Raw genomic sequence first — 13,041 nt, 5'->3', positions numbered from 1 at the left:
TGGTTAACCTTAGCAAAACACACTAGAAATATATATTACTGAACTATATTAATCGTGAATTATTTCAATAACTGATAATTTTTTTCAACACTGATATTTAAAAAAGATGACCAGAATGAAAACAATAAGTCATTTTCTAATCATTTTACATCATTATATTACTGAGATTAAACTAGATGTTCTATAAAGCTGGGCTTTTTTTCAAGTCACACTATACAGTGATTATTACCTTTCCTGTAGATCTGATTAATTATTCAAAAACAACCTTCCTGATGACAGAAAATATCAAAAACAAAGTCATTAACATCAATTAGTCTGGAAAAAGGTTACAATGACTTTAGGGCTTAAACCACAAAGGAGCCATAATCTACAGAGGAAAAACAGGTACTGATGGAATTTGCAATGAGAGGATGGTAAACCAAATCTACTCCAAGAGAACGGCGTCACTTCAAACCAAGAGTCAGGTAACAACCCATAACAACGTATAAAGCGTGTAAGGGAGATATCCAAGGCCAGGACCACTGCTGACCAAACAGAGGGATAAAGGGAAAACACTCTGCCGAGGCAAACGTGAAACTTTTTGGAAGAAGAGTTTCCTATTACATCTGACCAAAAACGTACACAGCACATTTAAAACACAAGGTCATAGAGACAGTCCAACATGGTAACGGTACTGCAAGAGTTTCTTTGTTTCCAGAAGACCTACAAAAATAGTGTGACTCATTTGTTCTGCTCTTAATTAAATACTCCAATGAAAAAATGTGTCTCATTTAAAGGAACATATAAATAAATCAGGAATGACTGTTTGTCAGACATATGCGATTGATAAAAAAAAATAAGAAACTGATCAATAATTACATACAATAAACAATAGATTAAATGCAAAAATCTAGAATTAAAACATCAAATAATAATGCGTAAAAACCATGGTATACTAACGCTGCTGGGCCTGTTTTATGATAAATTTAGTGACCATCAGATCTGTGCATGTGAGCAGCATGCCCAGCCATATGCACATTGGAAATGGGTTGACGATTGTCTGCAGAAGAAGCTTACACATCTTGTCAAAGCAGACTAGATAAAAATGAATGTCAAAGAAAGATTATCAATTTTTAGAAATTAGTAGAATGTGACAGGAAATGAGTCTTTGACTGCATTAGCCCAATATGTTGGAAAATATTTCAAACAAATAGCACTGGGTGTGATACTTCACTCCTTCTCCATAGGTCAGAGTTCAAAAGGTTAAACTCTGAAACAACATCACACTCACTAGAATATCCATGTTCACGCCAGAGGTTCTATCTTTGGCTACTAGCTGGGTGAAAGTGCAAATCTATTAACTCAATAAGGAAAAGTACAACAAAGCACAGGATGGAGTGTTACCCTCTACATCCACAGCAGAAGGGTGACCAGCGTCCTCATAAAAGCAACAGATGAGATATTTAGAAATATGAGGGAATATAAAACACTGATAGGGATAGATGTATTTATCTATGTTCAGGTGAATTTAGTTTGTTTGGAAATTGGAGTTTTGTTTGGGTTTTTTTGTGTGTATTTGGTTGATTTATTTATTGCTGTTTGTCAAAATTGTCTGAAATAAATTCCATTTCATTTAATTTCACGCATAAAGATCACTCCAGCATATTTTAAAATCTTTTGCAAAAGTCATCAGAGATCCCTTCCTTTTCCATGTTTCACTTCCAAGTAGCAAGACCTCTTTGTGATTGTTTAATTGGAACTTAATAAAAAAATCACAAGGCTATCTTTGGACTTTGGCATATTTATACTCTGGTCCCAATCTGTAGATTCATATGGTCCCATTATTTTTTTTTTAGCTGCCTTCATGAAAAATAACAAAGACGACCAAATTGGGAAGGCAGAAAAGATGATTTTAGGTCCAACAAGACTATGCCGAGAGAGCCACTGGCCTATTTTCACATGAAGAGCTTGTGAAAGTATACCGTATGTCAGGGGTAAGCCAGGCCGATCCTTGAGTACCACTGTCCTGCAGCCCTTGCATGCATCCCTGAATCAAATGGCTAAATCACCTCCTTGTCATGGTGGTAAAGCCCCTGTCACACCTTGACGATTTAGCCACGGTATGCCTGACCTACGAAAAAATCTGGCAAAAACGCTGGCATACGTTGTATAAGTTATTGGTCAGTTTTGCATACCGTTATGACCTCACTGAAGCACGCTGAGGCATGCTGAAGCACACTGGCACAGGTCGATATACGGCAAGTATGTCGAGAGCCGTATGCCTTGACATATGCCAGCGTATGCTCATACGTGGGTCATAAGTTACAGGTAAGTTATTTGATTGTTGACATCATCTAGCTTATCCAAAACCTATGAGAAACTTGTGAAATACTTATGCATAACTTATCAAGAACTTATCTCCAACGCATATCAACATATTTGACGTGTTCCAGACGACTGCTTAATGTGTTTCTTTTGCGTACTGGCAGCATTTTGGTATAAAAGGGGGTTCACAGGAGGAAACCTTAAGTACTGCTCCAGACTTCAGTCCTTCCACAAGAGATGGAGGATCTGGCAAGGCTGAGAAGGAAATACATATTAGCTGTCCTTCAACTTCAGCAAGATCTCATCAATTTGACTCTGTTTCAGTTGTATGGTGAGCGAGAAGGTGAGTGTGATGGATCCCCCCTGCATTCACACCCACGGCCACGAGCAACAAACTTCCGCTAATCAACAGCCAGGTTAATACCACGATCAAAGAAATCTTTTTAGGCAGACCTGGCGCCTCTGGGCTCACTGCTGCCCTCCCAGGACACCTGCTTATGACATTTCTTCTTCTTCAACTTCTGAACTTGTTATAAATACTTTTATGTATATGCCCAAAATTGAAAAATACACAGAAAGTTCAGAGTATGCCTGCATTTTAGAAGATTCTATTATGTCAGGCTAAATCATCAAGGTGTGACAGGGGTTTTGTTTTGGCGGGGTTTTGACCTTTATTTTTTTTTTTTTTTTTTACATTTGTTGAAGAATGGATGCATGCAAAGATGCAGAACAGTGGAACTCAATGATTGACCTCACCTACCCCTTCTATATCCCAAACACCTAATTTTAAACTATTCCGTTTTCCCTGATGTTCCACTAATGCGTTCACAGCAGAAAAGTCGTGGAACTTGGTTTAAAAACATCACAACCAAACAATTTGACTTTCATGCTGAACTTCTCAAAGTGAACCGAACAAATTGTACAACATGATGCCGTTCTGGCCCAGGTAGATATCACAAGAAGCAGCCCAGTGTGAACACCAAGCTTTATGGCAAGCCCTTTTTATATTTAATGAAAAACAGACCCATCTCCACCCCCTACAATCACTTGACATCTATTAATGTGCAGACTGTTTACACAACTATGTGGAAGACAGTCCATCTTACAATTTATTTTTTTTTACCTCTAAGTTAAAATAATATGCATACAATAATAACAGTAGTTTTCCATGTTATCAAGTAGCAGGGTGTTAAATATTAAGATTTTGCAATCTGTTGGTTCAGATGATGAGATTCTTTTCCTAAGTGCAGTTTAAAAGTCTTCTATATAGAACCTATATAAAACCTAAATAATGAGGTTTTACTATTTAATATATTTTAAAAAGCAATTTAAGCCTATAAAGTAAAAACTCTTATGTATGTCGGTAAAGTCCTGGACTTCTTTGTGTTAACTGTATGGAGTAACGGACAACTGAAAGTTTTTACACATTAAAATGTTTGATTTTATAAAACTAAATATTTTGGATTTGACTTAAAATAAGATATTTTAATCAAACTGGAATCTAAATGTAGAACTACAGCCTAATACGGAATGTAACCATCAATGTAACACTTGTATCAATGTAACACTTTTGAGGGGACTGATTGTCCAAAGATATGTTTTCTGGTAACTTATTTCAGGTTTACAGTGTAACAGCTACATTGACGACTATAGCTTCTCAGATGCCGTTGAGTACAGTTAGATGTGTTTCCTTTTGCGCACACAGTGTATAACAGACAAAGGACCTTTCACAATGTTGAGAACTGAGTGTGTGTCTTTGAGATGTGATGCACTAGAAACCCGCATAACCATCTAGAAACATAATTCAGTACAAGGTCTAACACCTTAAAAAAAACTTTTTGGAGTTAAAAGGAAAGGTTGAAGTCCAGAGAGACAAACTGGGTTGGCTGAGGCTAAAATTCACATTTCACAGTCACTGCTTGGGTTCCTCCATCATGTGAACCAACCATATATTATTACCACCATTAACACGGCTGTCTACCATATAATACTCAGGTGCTCTCAATAACTTTCAGCTAGGAAGCCGTGTTTATTTTTTCTTTATGTTTTTTAAATAGGTCTTGTGCTATGGGGGCGAACTTACTAGGACATGTTATAAAAAGCTACATTAAGTTGATGAGGCTCAATGCTGAGAATTCACAGCAGAAGCGAGGAACATGAGTGCTGCCATAAGCTTTTCTACTTACTGCAGAAATCTGCCAGCTCTCATTTTATTCTCAATCAAAACGTCACCACAACAGAGATTATAAAAGTTTTCTATGGTTCTCAGCTCTGTATCTATTTTGTGTCTGGACATAATAGGAATTAGATCTAAAATGCATTGTTTTATTTATAATCTTTGTCTATTTTCTTCAGTTTTTTTAGCAAAATCTCATGGGTTCCTCCTCATGTTGATTCTGTCTTCCATCACATAGTAAACATTGTCTGTTTCCAGCTGCTTCGGATGTTATAATCCCAATAAATTGTCGTTATTAGCAGTTATCATTCCCATAGAATGGTTTCAGATTGTGCCAGTAGGCTCATTAGGTTATTATCGCTGAATAAATCCTAATCCTATCCCTAAAGTAACTCCTTTCACCCCGCAGAAATTATTTATCTATTTATGTGCAATCTGGAAATAATTTCAGTAGTTCTTAATCTACTGTAAACATAAATAAATAAAAATAAAATGACCCGCATGTCATGTCGCTCATATTAAACAAACCAAAAAGTAAATAAATCTTATATCCTGTCAACTGAATTGTAGAATTGTCTCCTTATAAATATTTAATCCTCTGTAAAAAGTGCTGATCATTCTTTAATAGGATCCTTGTCAAACGGACCTGTAATGTTTGTTTTAAAACCTAATGTGTCTAACAGACCTAGTGAATGATTTTTTTTATGCACAAAACTACAACAAAAATCGGATTAAATCAGGAAATAAAACAGACTGATTGGCTGTAAGGAGAGCGGAGACAGAGGAGACTGAGTTTACTGAAGAAAACCTGCTACCTATCAGGCTAGCTCTGGGGAGAATGTTACTACGGTGACTGAAACATAGGTTGTTAAAACTCTCTTTGTAAAACGGAAAACTCAGAGTTGGGTCTGGATGTTTGGATCAAAATTTCTTTTCATTATTTTATTTTTTTTACATAAAATATTCTATAGAACAAAATCCAAAATGAATACTTCCTTTTATGTTTTATTCCTATTTTAAAAACTAAAAATAGCAAATAAAACTTTAAAAAGGCCACATATTTCCAATTGCAGATACTTAACAAAAATAATAACTTGTGTTTTCTTGATTTTTGTTTTCAATTTTTACTTAGCTTAGAACAGAGAGGTTGAAGACCCCTGGCATAGGCCATGGGGTAACCATCCTATCAATAAATCTTTTTGGCCAAAGCTCCAGCTGTCAGACAGATCCCATCACTACTCCAGCATATTTTAGTTTTCTAAATTTAAAAGGAGCTCAGAATGATCTTCCCTCCACCACGCCCAGCTGTTGGTATGAGGTGTTGCTGATAAGGGCTTTATCATCTCCTGATAAATAAAAGGTTGTAGTGAAATAATGTGTTTCATTACGTTCTACTGGACATGCATCATATATCTGAGCCTGCAAACATACAGTGGGTGTAGACAAAGAATCTGGGTGGCATTGAGGGGAGGAAACTGGCACACCGGTCAAAATAGCATCCAAACCACCAGGGTGAGGTAAGAGAGCGGTAGCTGGAGGAACCAGGAGCAGAAAAAATATCATGCACACTCCAGAAAAAGACCTATTTATGTGTAACCTATTAACAAATGTGCAGTGTCACCTAATCTCTACACTCCTCACAGAAAAAAATGACTCAATGGCCCACATGCACCCAACATGAAATGGCATGTTTTATCTTTAACACCAGCTCCATTTGACTCGCACAGATACTTTAGGACATCATAATACTCTCCTGTATAAATACATGCTGAAGAACTAAAATCAGATTCAGCACCAGCTTCTAGTCTGTTAATCAGCAGTAGTCCATTAATTATTCAGTAATTGATCAGAGGGTTCTATCCGGCCATCTGCCTTAGAAATTCTTTATTCAACAGCCGATATTTCTCAAATAAGCCTTTGGAAATGGGTCAGATATATATTCTCTCAACCTCTGCATGGATCCAAAGAGCAGCCAGGTTTAAATAGACTCATTAAACCTGTAGTTTCTGATTTATTTTTGGTAATACTTGAGATATTAGATGATCATGTGTCCATACTAACCTAAAAAAAAGTACTGTCTTAGATAAAAAGAGCAGAAGCTTTAAACATCAACATAAATAAGAGTGTTTTAACTTGAGTTCTAAAAACATTAAAGCATGCTTCAGTCAGGGGCTGAGCACAGATGGACAATAAAAAAAAACTGTATCTGCCGATCACAGTACCAGATCGAGTAATGCTTTAACTAGTGTTAGGCCCAGCGTACACTGTGCGATTTTCCTGTCGTGCGAGAATTTTTCGATCGGGCCGACTTACAGCCTGATCGTGAGGTCAAACATGTTTGATTGGCTCCCGACCTTCGTGGGCAAATTGCTCAGGGTGTATGCGCAAACAAGGATTCTTCTTTTTATTCTTCCTCTCAGATGTAAGCACAACAGCATGGCAGGGATGCAATGAGTGAAATGCAGTTCTGTCTGTAAAATTGACAGACCGTAGTAGCCACGTTTGGTCAGCCATGTCATTTTTCCAAATACGTTGCCGCCTTTTCTTTTCAGGGCTTTCAGCACAAAATTGCACAAATTGCCAAGGCAGCGCATTTCCCTCTACTGAGCTAAATATTCCCCTTCTATTTGTTTGGCTTCCAGATCGACGAGTCAGAGCACTCCGCTCACTGCGGAGCTGAGTCCGACGTGGTTTTTAGTCGTGCAGTGTGAGCAGGTAGACCGCATGTGAACATAAATCGTGAGCTGTGAACTCACACTGTACGACTAAACCCTGCGATTAGTCGTACAGTGTGAGCAGTAGCTGCGTGCAACGAATGAAAAAATTCGCACAGTGTATGCCTGGCTTTACATGTACACTGAAATTGCTTTATTTGCTGTCAAAATTATAGGAGATAAGAAAGTATCATGAATCGACTAATGTTTTAGTGTAGGAGGCAGCGGGGACAAGTTGCTTTTAATCAAAATGAAAAAGAAAATAATGCTGACAAAGTATTACGCGGGAAATGTTCTTAAGAGGTTTGCAGGTGGCATTTAAAAAGGATTTTTTAATTTAGCTTTAGAATGACCATTTCATCATCCTACCTCGACATAGACACCGACCTCCAGTCACCTTTTCTCCTACACCACCATGCTGTCTGCCCACAGGCTCCTCTGACCTCCCTCGTCCTTCTTCCACCTCCAGCAGTTAGCCTCTAGGGTTTAGCCTTGGCTAGCCATAGCCTCTTGCTGCTCATTCTCCCTGGCAGGTTCCCCTGATTCCCGAGCAGCAGTAGCCTCTCCCCCACCATCTCAGTTCTTTTTCTCCAACTTATCCGATCTTTAGCCATGCCCCTTAGATCGTCTGCAGTTAGCCTAGCTAGCCTAAGTCAGCTTTAGCTTATCCTCGCCCTGGCACTGTTTCCCAGGTGGACTTATCCGAAATTCCGCTGTGCTCTTCCGCTCTCCTCTTGAGCTGCCTAATGTCCCCGCTCCGGTGCGCTGGCTGCCCAATGGGCTCCTACGATCTACCAAGGTGGTTCCTTAGCTCCAGAGAAGAGCACGACTGACTCTCTCCCGATGTTCTCACACTGATTCCCCGATGCTTCTGACTGAGAACGCTGTTTTGGGCACACTGAATAAAAGAAACATGGACCAAGCACATGAGAAAGATGCTAGTCCACTTACTAATCAACAACACCATCACTTACAATTGCTGATCTTCGCAATCCCGGCCGGTCGCCGATCGAGGCCAATCACGTGAAAATCAGCCAATTTCCGAGCACTGCTGATTGATCAGTGCAGGTCTAATAAAAACTGTTACTGTACTATTAAAATAGACAGATGATTGGTATTGGATCTACTAGGCGTGAATGTGTCAAGAACAAACACCAAGGATAATGGGGAGATCAGGAAACTGCCAGTTTCCCCTGATAGCTGCAGGAGCATGAAGCCCAGCAGATGCAATCTGCAATGACGGACTTGACAGAACATTGTTAATGGCATTCACTAATTTCTTTTAACTGATATATTGTGGTAAGGTTTGGTCATTTTTCTTTTAGAAAATTTTTCACTGTCTGTTCTTTAACAGCATACAAATGCTGCAGTTTTTAGAGATGTAACAATACATCCATCTAAAATCGATTAAATAAGTTAATATCCAGTTACATCGATTAAATATTAAAATATCGATTTTTACCATTATCCTTAGAATATGCTAGCTTACATAGCATAAATGTATCACAAAGTGAACAGGTGATTTGTATTTTAGTTTGAAAACATCGTAAAGTGTATGCCCACCCTTAGCAGGATCGGATAATGTCTTTTGATATCGGATATAGGAGATAAAATCCAGTGAACTATACATGGAACTGTTATTTCTTTATCTGTGCTCCTTATTTGTTGATAAATAATATTAAAAAAACATGTGTTAATTTGTTAAATCTTTTTAAACAATGTTTGTCAAGTCTAAAGCCTTCACTAACCCGACAAGATATATGGTTCATTCATTCACCAGCTGAATCTGATCAGTATCGGATATCGGCCGATACACTCAGCTCAGGTATCGGTATCAGATTGAAAAAACTGGGTCGTTGCATCTCGAATATAGATGCACATGTGCTAGAAGGCATAGGATATATAATTAAAATGGATCGGAGACCGGCGAGCCGAATTTAATCAAAATCATAACGGGACAGACTTTCTGAAGGATTATAAGATCCAACAATTTAATACAATACTCCATTGTGATAAAGCTGGTGATTTACACCACTAGCATGTTGTATGAAATAAATACAGATCTGAATTATCCCTGAGTGATGTTTGACAGCAAAACTCACCAGCTTTAATGTTTTAATGTTGCCAGTGCAGAGTGAGTTGTGAAGAATTTTGTGGATATAATTCACCATGCCAGGCTGTTTGATTATTTATTGAACTATAGAGTGTTCAGCTCACACAGACTTTTCAGGAGAGGAAAGTGGAAAAAGATGACACCTAAAGCGGATTGAAGTTTTTTAACATGCAGAAATAAGAAAAAAGGAGGCGGTGCTACTTTCCAAATGTGGTTTACATATTCAGATCTATGGAGTCTAATCCCAGCCCTTCTGAATGTTTTTTTTAATATTCACATAGTGCAACATTATTCGTTCAAAGATTTCAATTGTGTCCCGACTTGTTAAGTTTTACAGCAGCCAGAAAATAACCAGTTTTATCCGATCATGTGTGTTTAAGGAAAGAAGACAAGCTTGGCATCTTTTACAGCAGCCTGTTGCAATTGCCTCCCGGTAAAGGTGTGTAAAAAAAAAAAAAAAACTTGGATGATACAATTATCTTTTTATTGCAGTATTATAATTTTATACTAAAAACACAATCAGATCAGTAATATATAACCTTTGAATTTGAGCTAATTCAATCAGTGAGAAAACAACCTTAAAGACGCCCTATTCTACATCACTTTTAAAAGAATAAACATAATAATAAACAATAAAAATCCTATCAGTCTGGCAGTTTCTAGAGCATTAGGAGAACTGTGAAGCATACTGAAAGTGATGTGAAATCACCCCATGCAGGCACATTGCTTGTCTGCCTATACACAAAATAGTTTTCAAATGTAGACCATTCCTGCATTTTATTTGTTGATTTGCTTTTTTTCAGTGAATATCTATGACCCAGTCATTAATTTAGTTAAAAGTTGGATTTAGCTTGTCTGCATGCTAAATATGTGGCACATAGGTTGCATATAAATGTGTTGTCCTCTATATGTTGTAAACAGTGTTGTAAAAGCTCTTCTGTTTCTGGTTTCATGTTCCACTTAAAAGTTCAAGATTATAAAATAAACTTTAAAAAAGGAGAGACATGACCTGTGTAAACAGGAAAAGTAGTTTTTCTGTCATGATTTTATTTATTAGCGGGACAGCTGTCTGCCCTCATGTAAAAATGGGATTGTGCTCCTGTTTTAAATCATAAAAGATAAAGAAGGCTTGTAGTTGTAAGTCTCACTTTTCATTCTTAAAATCAGAGTTCCTGAGTGAACTGTAAAGAAAACATTAAAACAAGAGGCAGGGCAAAAATGGCCTAAATTGCAGAGTTTTCAAGACTATAACTACCAATGACCACAAAAAGAACACATTGTTTCTGCACCTTATCCAAAAAAAAATAAATAAAAAAAAACTTCCAGACTCTCTGGAAAACATTCTGTGCACCGACAAGACACAAGAGTAGGGCTGCAATTAACGATTATTTTGCAAATACATGAATCAGTCGATTATTTTTTCAATGAATTAATTAATAATCGGACATCAAAACTAGAACTTTTCCACTTGAGTCCTGGATAGAGAAAATTGACAGATGAAAAAGATGTTTATCTTAAATGCAAAATATTTATATATTTTTTTTTACAATTGTGGTATAACTGCTGCTCAAGGTGGGTTGCTCTGTCAGTTAAAGGCATGTTTTAGAGTCTCTAAACTCCAGTTAACGTTTAATTGATTACTTAATTAGTTGATGATTATTTCAATAATCCATTAATCAGATTACTTGTTTCAGCCTTACCAGGAGGGGTTTCTAACCATCGCTATATGACAATGCAAGCAAAAACACCAAATCAAAAAGGAGGTGGTTTTAAGGCGGCCTAGTCAAAGCCCTAACTTAAATCTGAATGAGCTTTGATGCTCAGAAACCTTTCTACATAAGAGAGTGTGTCCAAATTAATAATTTATAGGGATAATTACCAAGTACTGCAAAGGATTGTTGCAGAACCCGGTATTAATTTAGTTACATATAAGTTTCTGGATTAATCTCCTCTTTTCACACAGTGCACAGCTGGGTAATGTAAGGTGGAGTGGCGGCCTAGTGCTTAGGGCATTAAGCTTGGGTTCCAGAGGTTCTGAGTTCGAGCCCCACTTCCATAGAATGCCGCTCTGGGTCCATGAGCAGAGACCCTTAACCCCACTTTGATCCCCGGGTGCCACACAGTGGCAGCCCACTGCTACCCAAGGGGATGGGCTAAAAACAGAGTGAATTTCACTGCTCTGTACTTGTGACAGTATAATGACAATAAAAGGTGGAAAAATAAAAAATTAATAAATAAATATTTTTTTCTGTAACAAATGAAATCAACCTTGTGTTGCTTTTTGTATTTCCTCAAATTATGTTTGTACAATATTAACATATTATTGATCATCTGAAACTTGAAAGAAGAAACCTGGGAGGGGGTAAAAACTTTTTTTTTTAAGTACTGTATAAAACCACCCTCCTGCCATTCCAAATATAGTGAACATGGTTGTCATCTTGTTGTAATTCAGGATGCAGCTGACAGCTTTTATACTTCTATGACTGTTCCTACATCAGATTTATTACATGATCAGCACACTGGTGTAATGCGCAGAGGCCTCCACTCTGTCACAGCTGGACATGAGCATGGTTCTTGTTTAATGGAAGAAGCAAAGCTCTATCCCAGGCTAAGACTTCTCGAAAACACTTCCAAATCACGCGAGAAAACGCAACAATGCCATTATCTTTTATGTTTATTTAACCGTTTTGTTTGTTTAAAAACAAAACGAAGAGCTACATTGTTAGAGCCTGACAACAAGTTTGGCGTGTGTCCATCCTGTAGCTGTTGTGTTTTCAATGTAAAAACAGCCAGAAAGAACAGGCAGGCAGTGTTAGCACCAGGGCTGCTTTGTGCTAGCATTTGGCACCGTTTGTTGTGCTTCTGTAAGAGTGACTCCTCACTCACACTGAGACCAGTTTCCAGCAGTGTGAACGGTAAATAAACAAAGAATGGCGTGATACTGAGGGTTCATTTCAGCCTGTCGGTAACAGGACCAACGGTCTGGGTTTAACCGGTTCGCTGTCACCCGTTTGGGAATTCCTGTGCTCGTTTGTGAAACAAAGCAAGGACAGAAGAGGCAGCTCAGGCTAGATTTACACAGTCACCATAATCGCATACAGTGTGTGTGCTGTTTCTGAGCCCCCTCCGCAACAACACAGTGACCGTTTACAGCTGAGACATCTCTCCGCTGTAACTGTCAGACTCATCCGAGATGAGACAGCCCTCTAACCTTTGTAATGGACCCGCAGGTTGTTCTGTGACAGCCCGATGTAGCTGTATTTATCCTTGGGGCTCCAGGATCGGGGTAAAGGGGTCTCTTCCTCGTTCACAGCCGGGTAGAGCCGTTTCAGCCGCTCGTTCAACTCATGCTCTTGTTGGTAGCTAAAAGCTGGTTCTCCCAACGCCAGACACCCTACGCCGAGTTCGGCCATGTTTTTTTCCTTGGCCTCCGGTTGGCGTCCTATTCTCGGTCTGTTTCCAGCCAGAGACCCGTGTCAGTCCACCAGAGCTGTAGGCTGATAGTGAGAGGGACTATAGGGAGAAAATAGCAGCGATGCGACATCACCGGATAAGCAGCAGTCTGTACTGAATCCGTAGAGCTGGCATTATGGGTAATGTAGTTTGCCCATAGTTCACTGTAAGGTGGAACGCTTTAGAAAAGACTACACAGTTCCGCGTTGTGGCTATGCGGAACCTTCCGCTGAGAAAGCTGGGAAATGTAGTTTATTTTCATAGAAACGTCAATATAAGTT

At 38.5% G+C, this 13,041-nt stretch overlaps 1 protein-coding gene across 1 annotated transcript in view; it reads right to left on the bottom strand.

Annotated features, from left to right (window-relative positions):
- ranbp10 (RAN binding protein 10) overlaps window positions 1-12,845 on the bottom strand; it is a 17,209-nt gene extending 4,364 nt beyond the window's left edge. Inside the window, exon 1 of the mRNA XM_015398691.1 lies at window positions 12,519-12,845. Coding sequence (XP_015254177.1) covers window positions 12,519-12,720 — 202 coding nt within the window. The 5' untranslated portion in view covers window positions 12,721-12,845. The remainder of the gene's footprint in view (window positions 1-12,518) is intronic.
- Between the last annotated feature and the right edge of the window lie 196 nt (window positions 12,846-13,041).

This window comes from Cyprinodon variegatus, unplaced genomic scaffold (assembly GCF_000732505.1).
Source record: "Cyprinodon variegatus isolate N-32 unplaced genomic scaffold, C_variegatus-1.0 Scaffold952, whole genome shotgun sequence".
NCBI classification, from domain to species: domain Eukaryota; kingdom Metazoa; phylum Chordata; class Actinopteri; order Cyprinodontiformes; family Cyprinodontidae; genus Cyprinodon; species Cyprinodon variegatus.
Note: the sequence above shows the minus strand (reverse complement) of the source record. Positions and strands in the feature narration are given on the sequence as shown.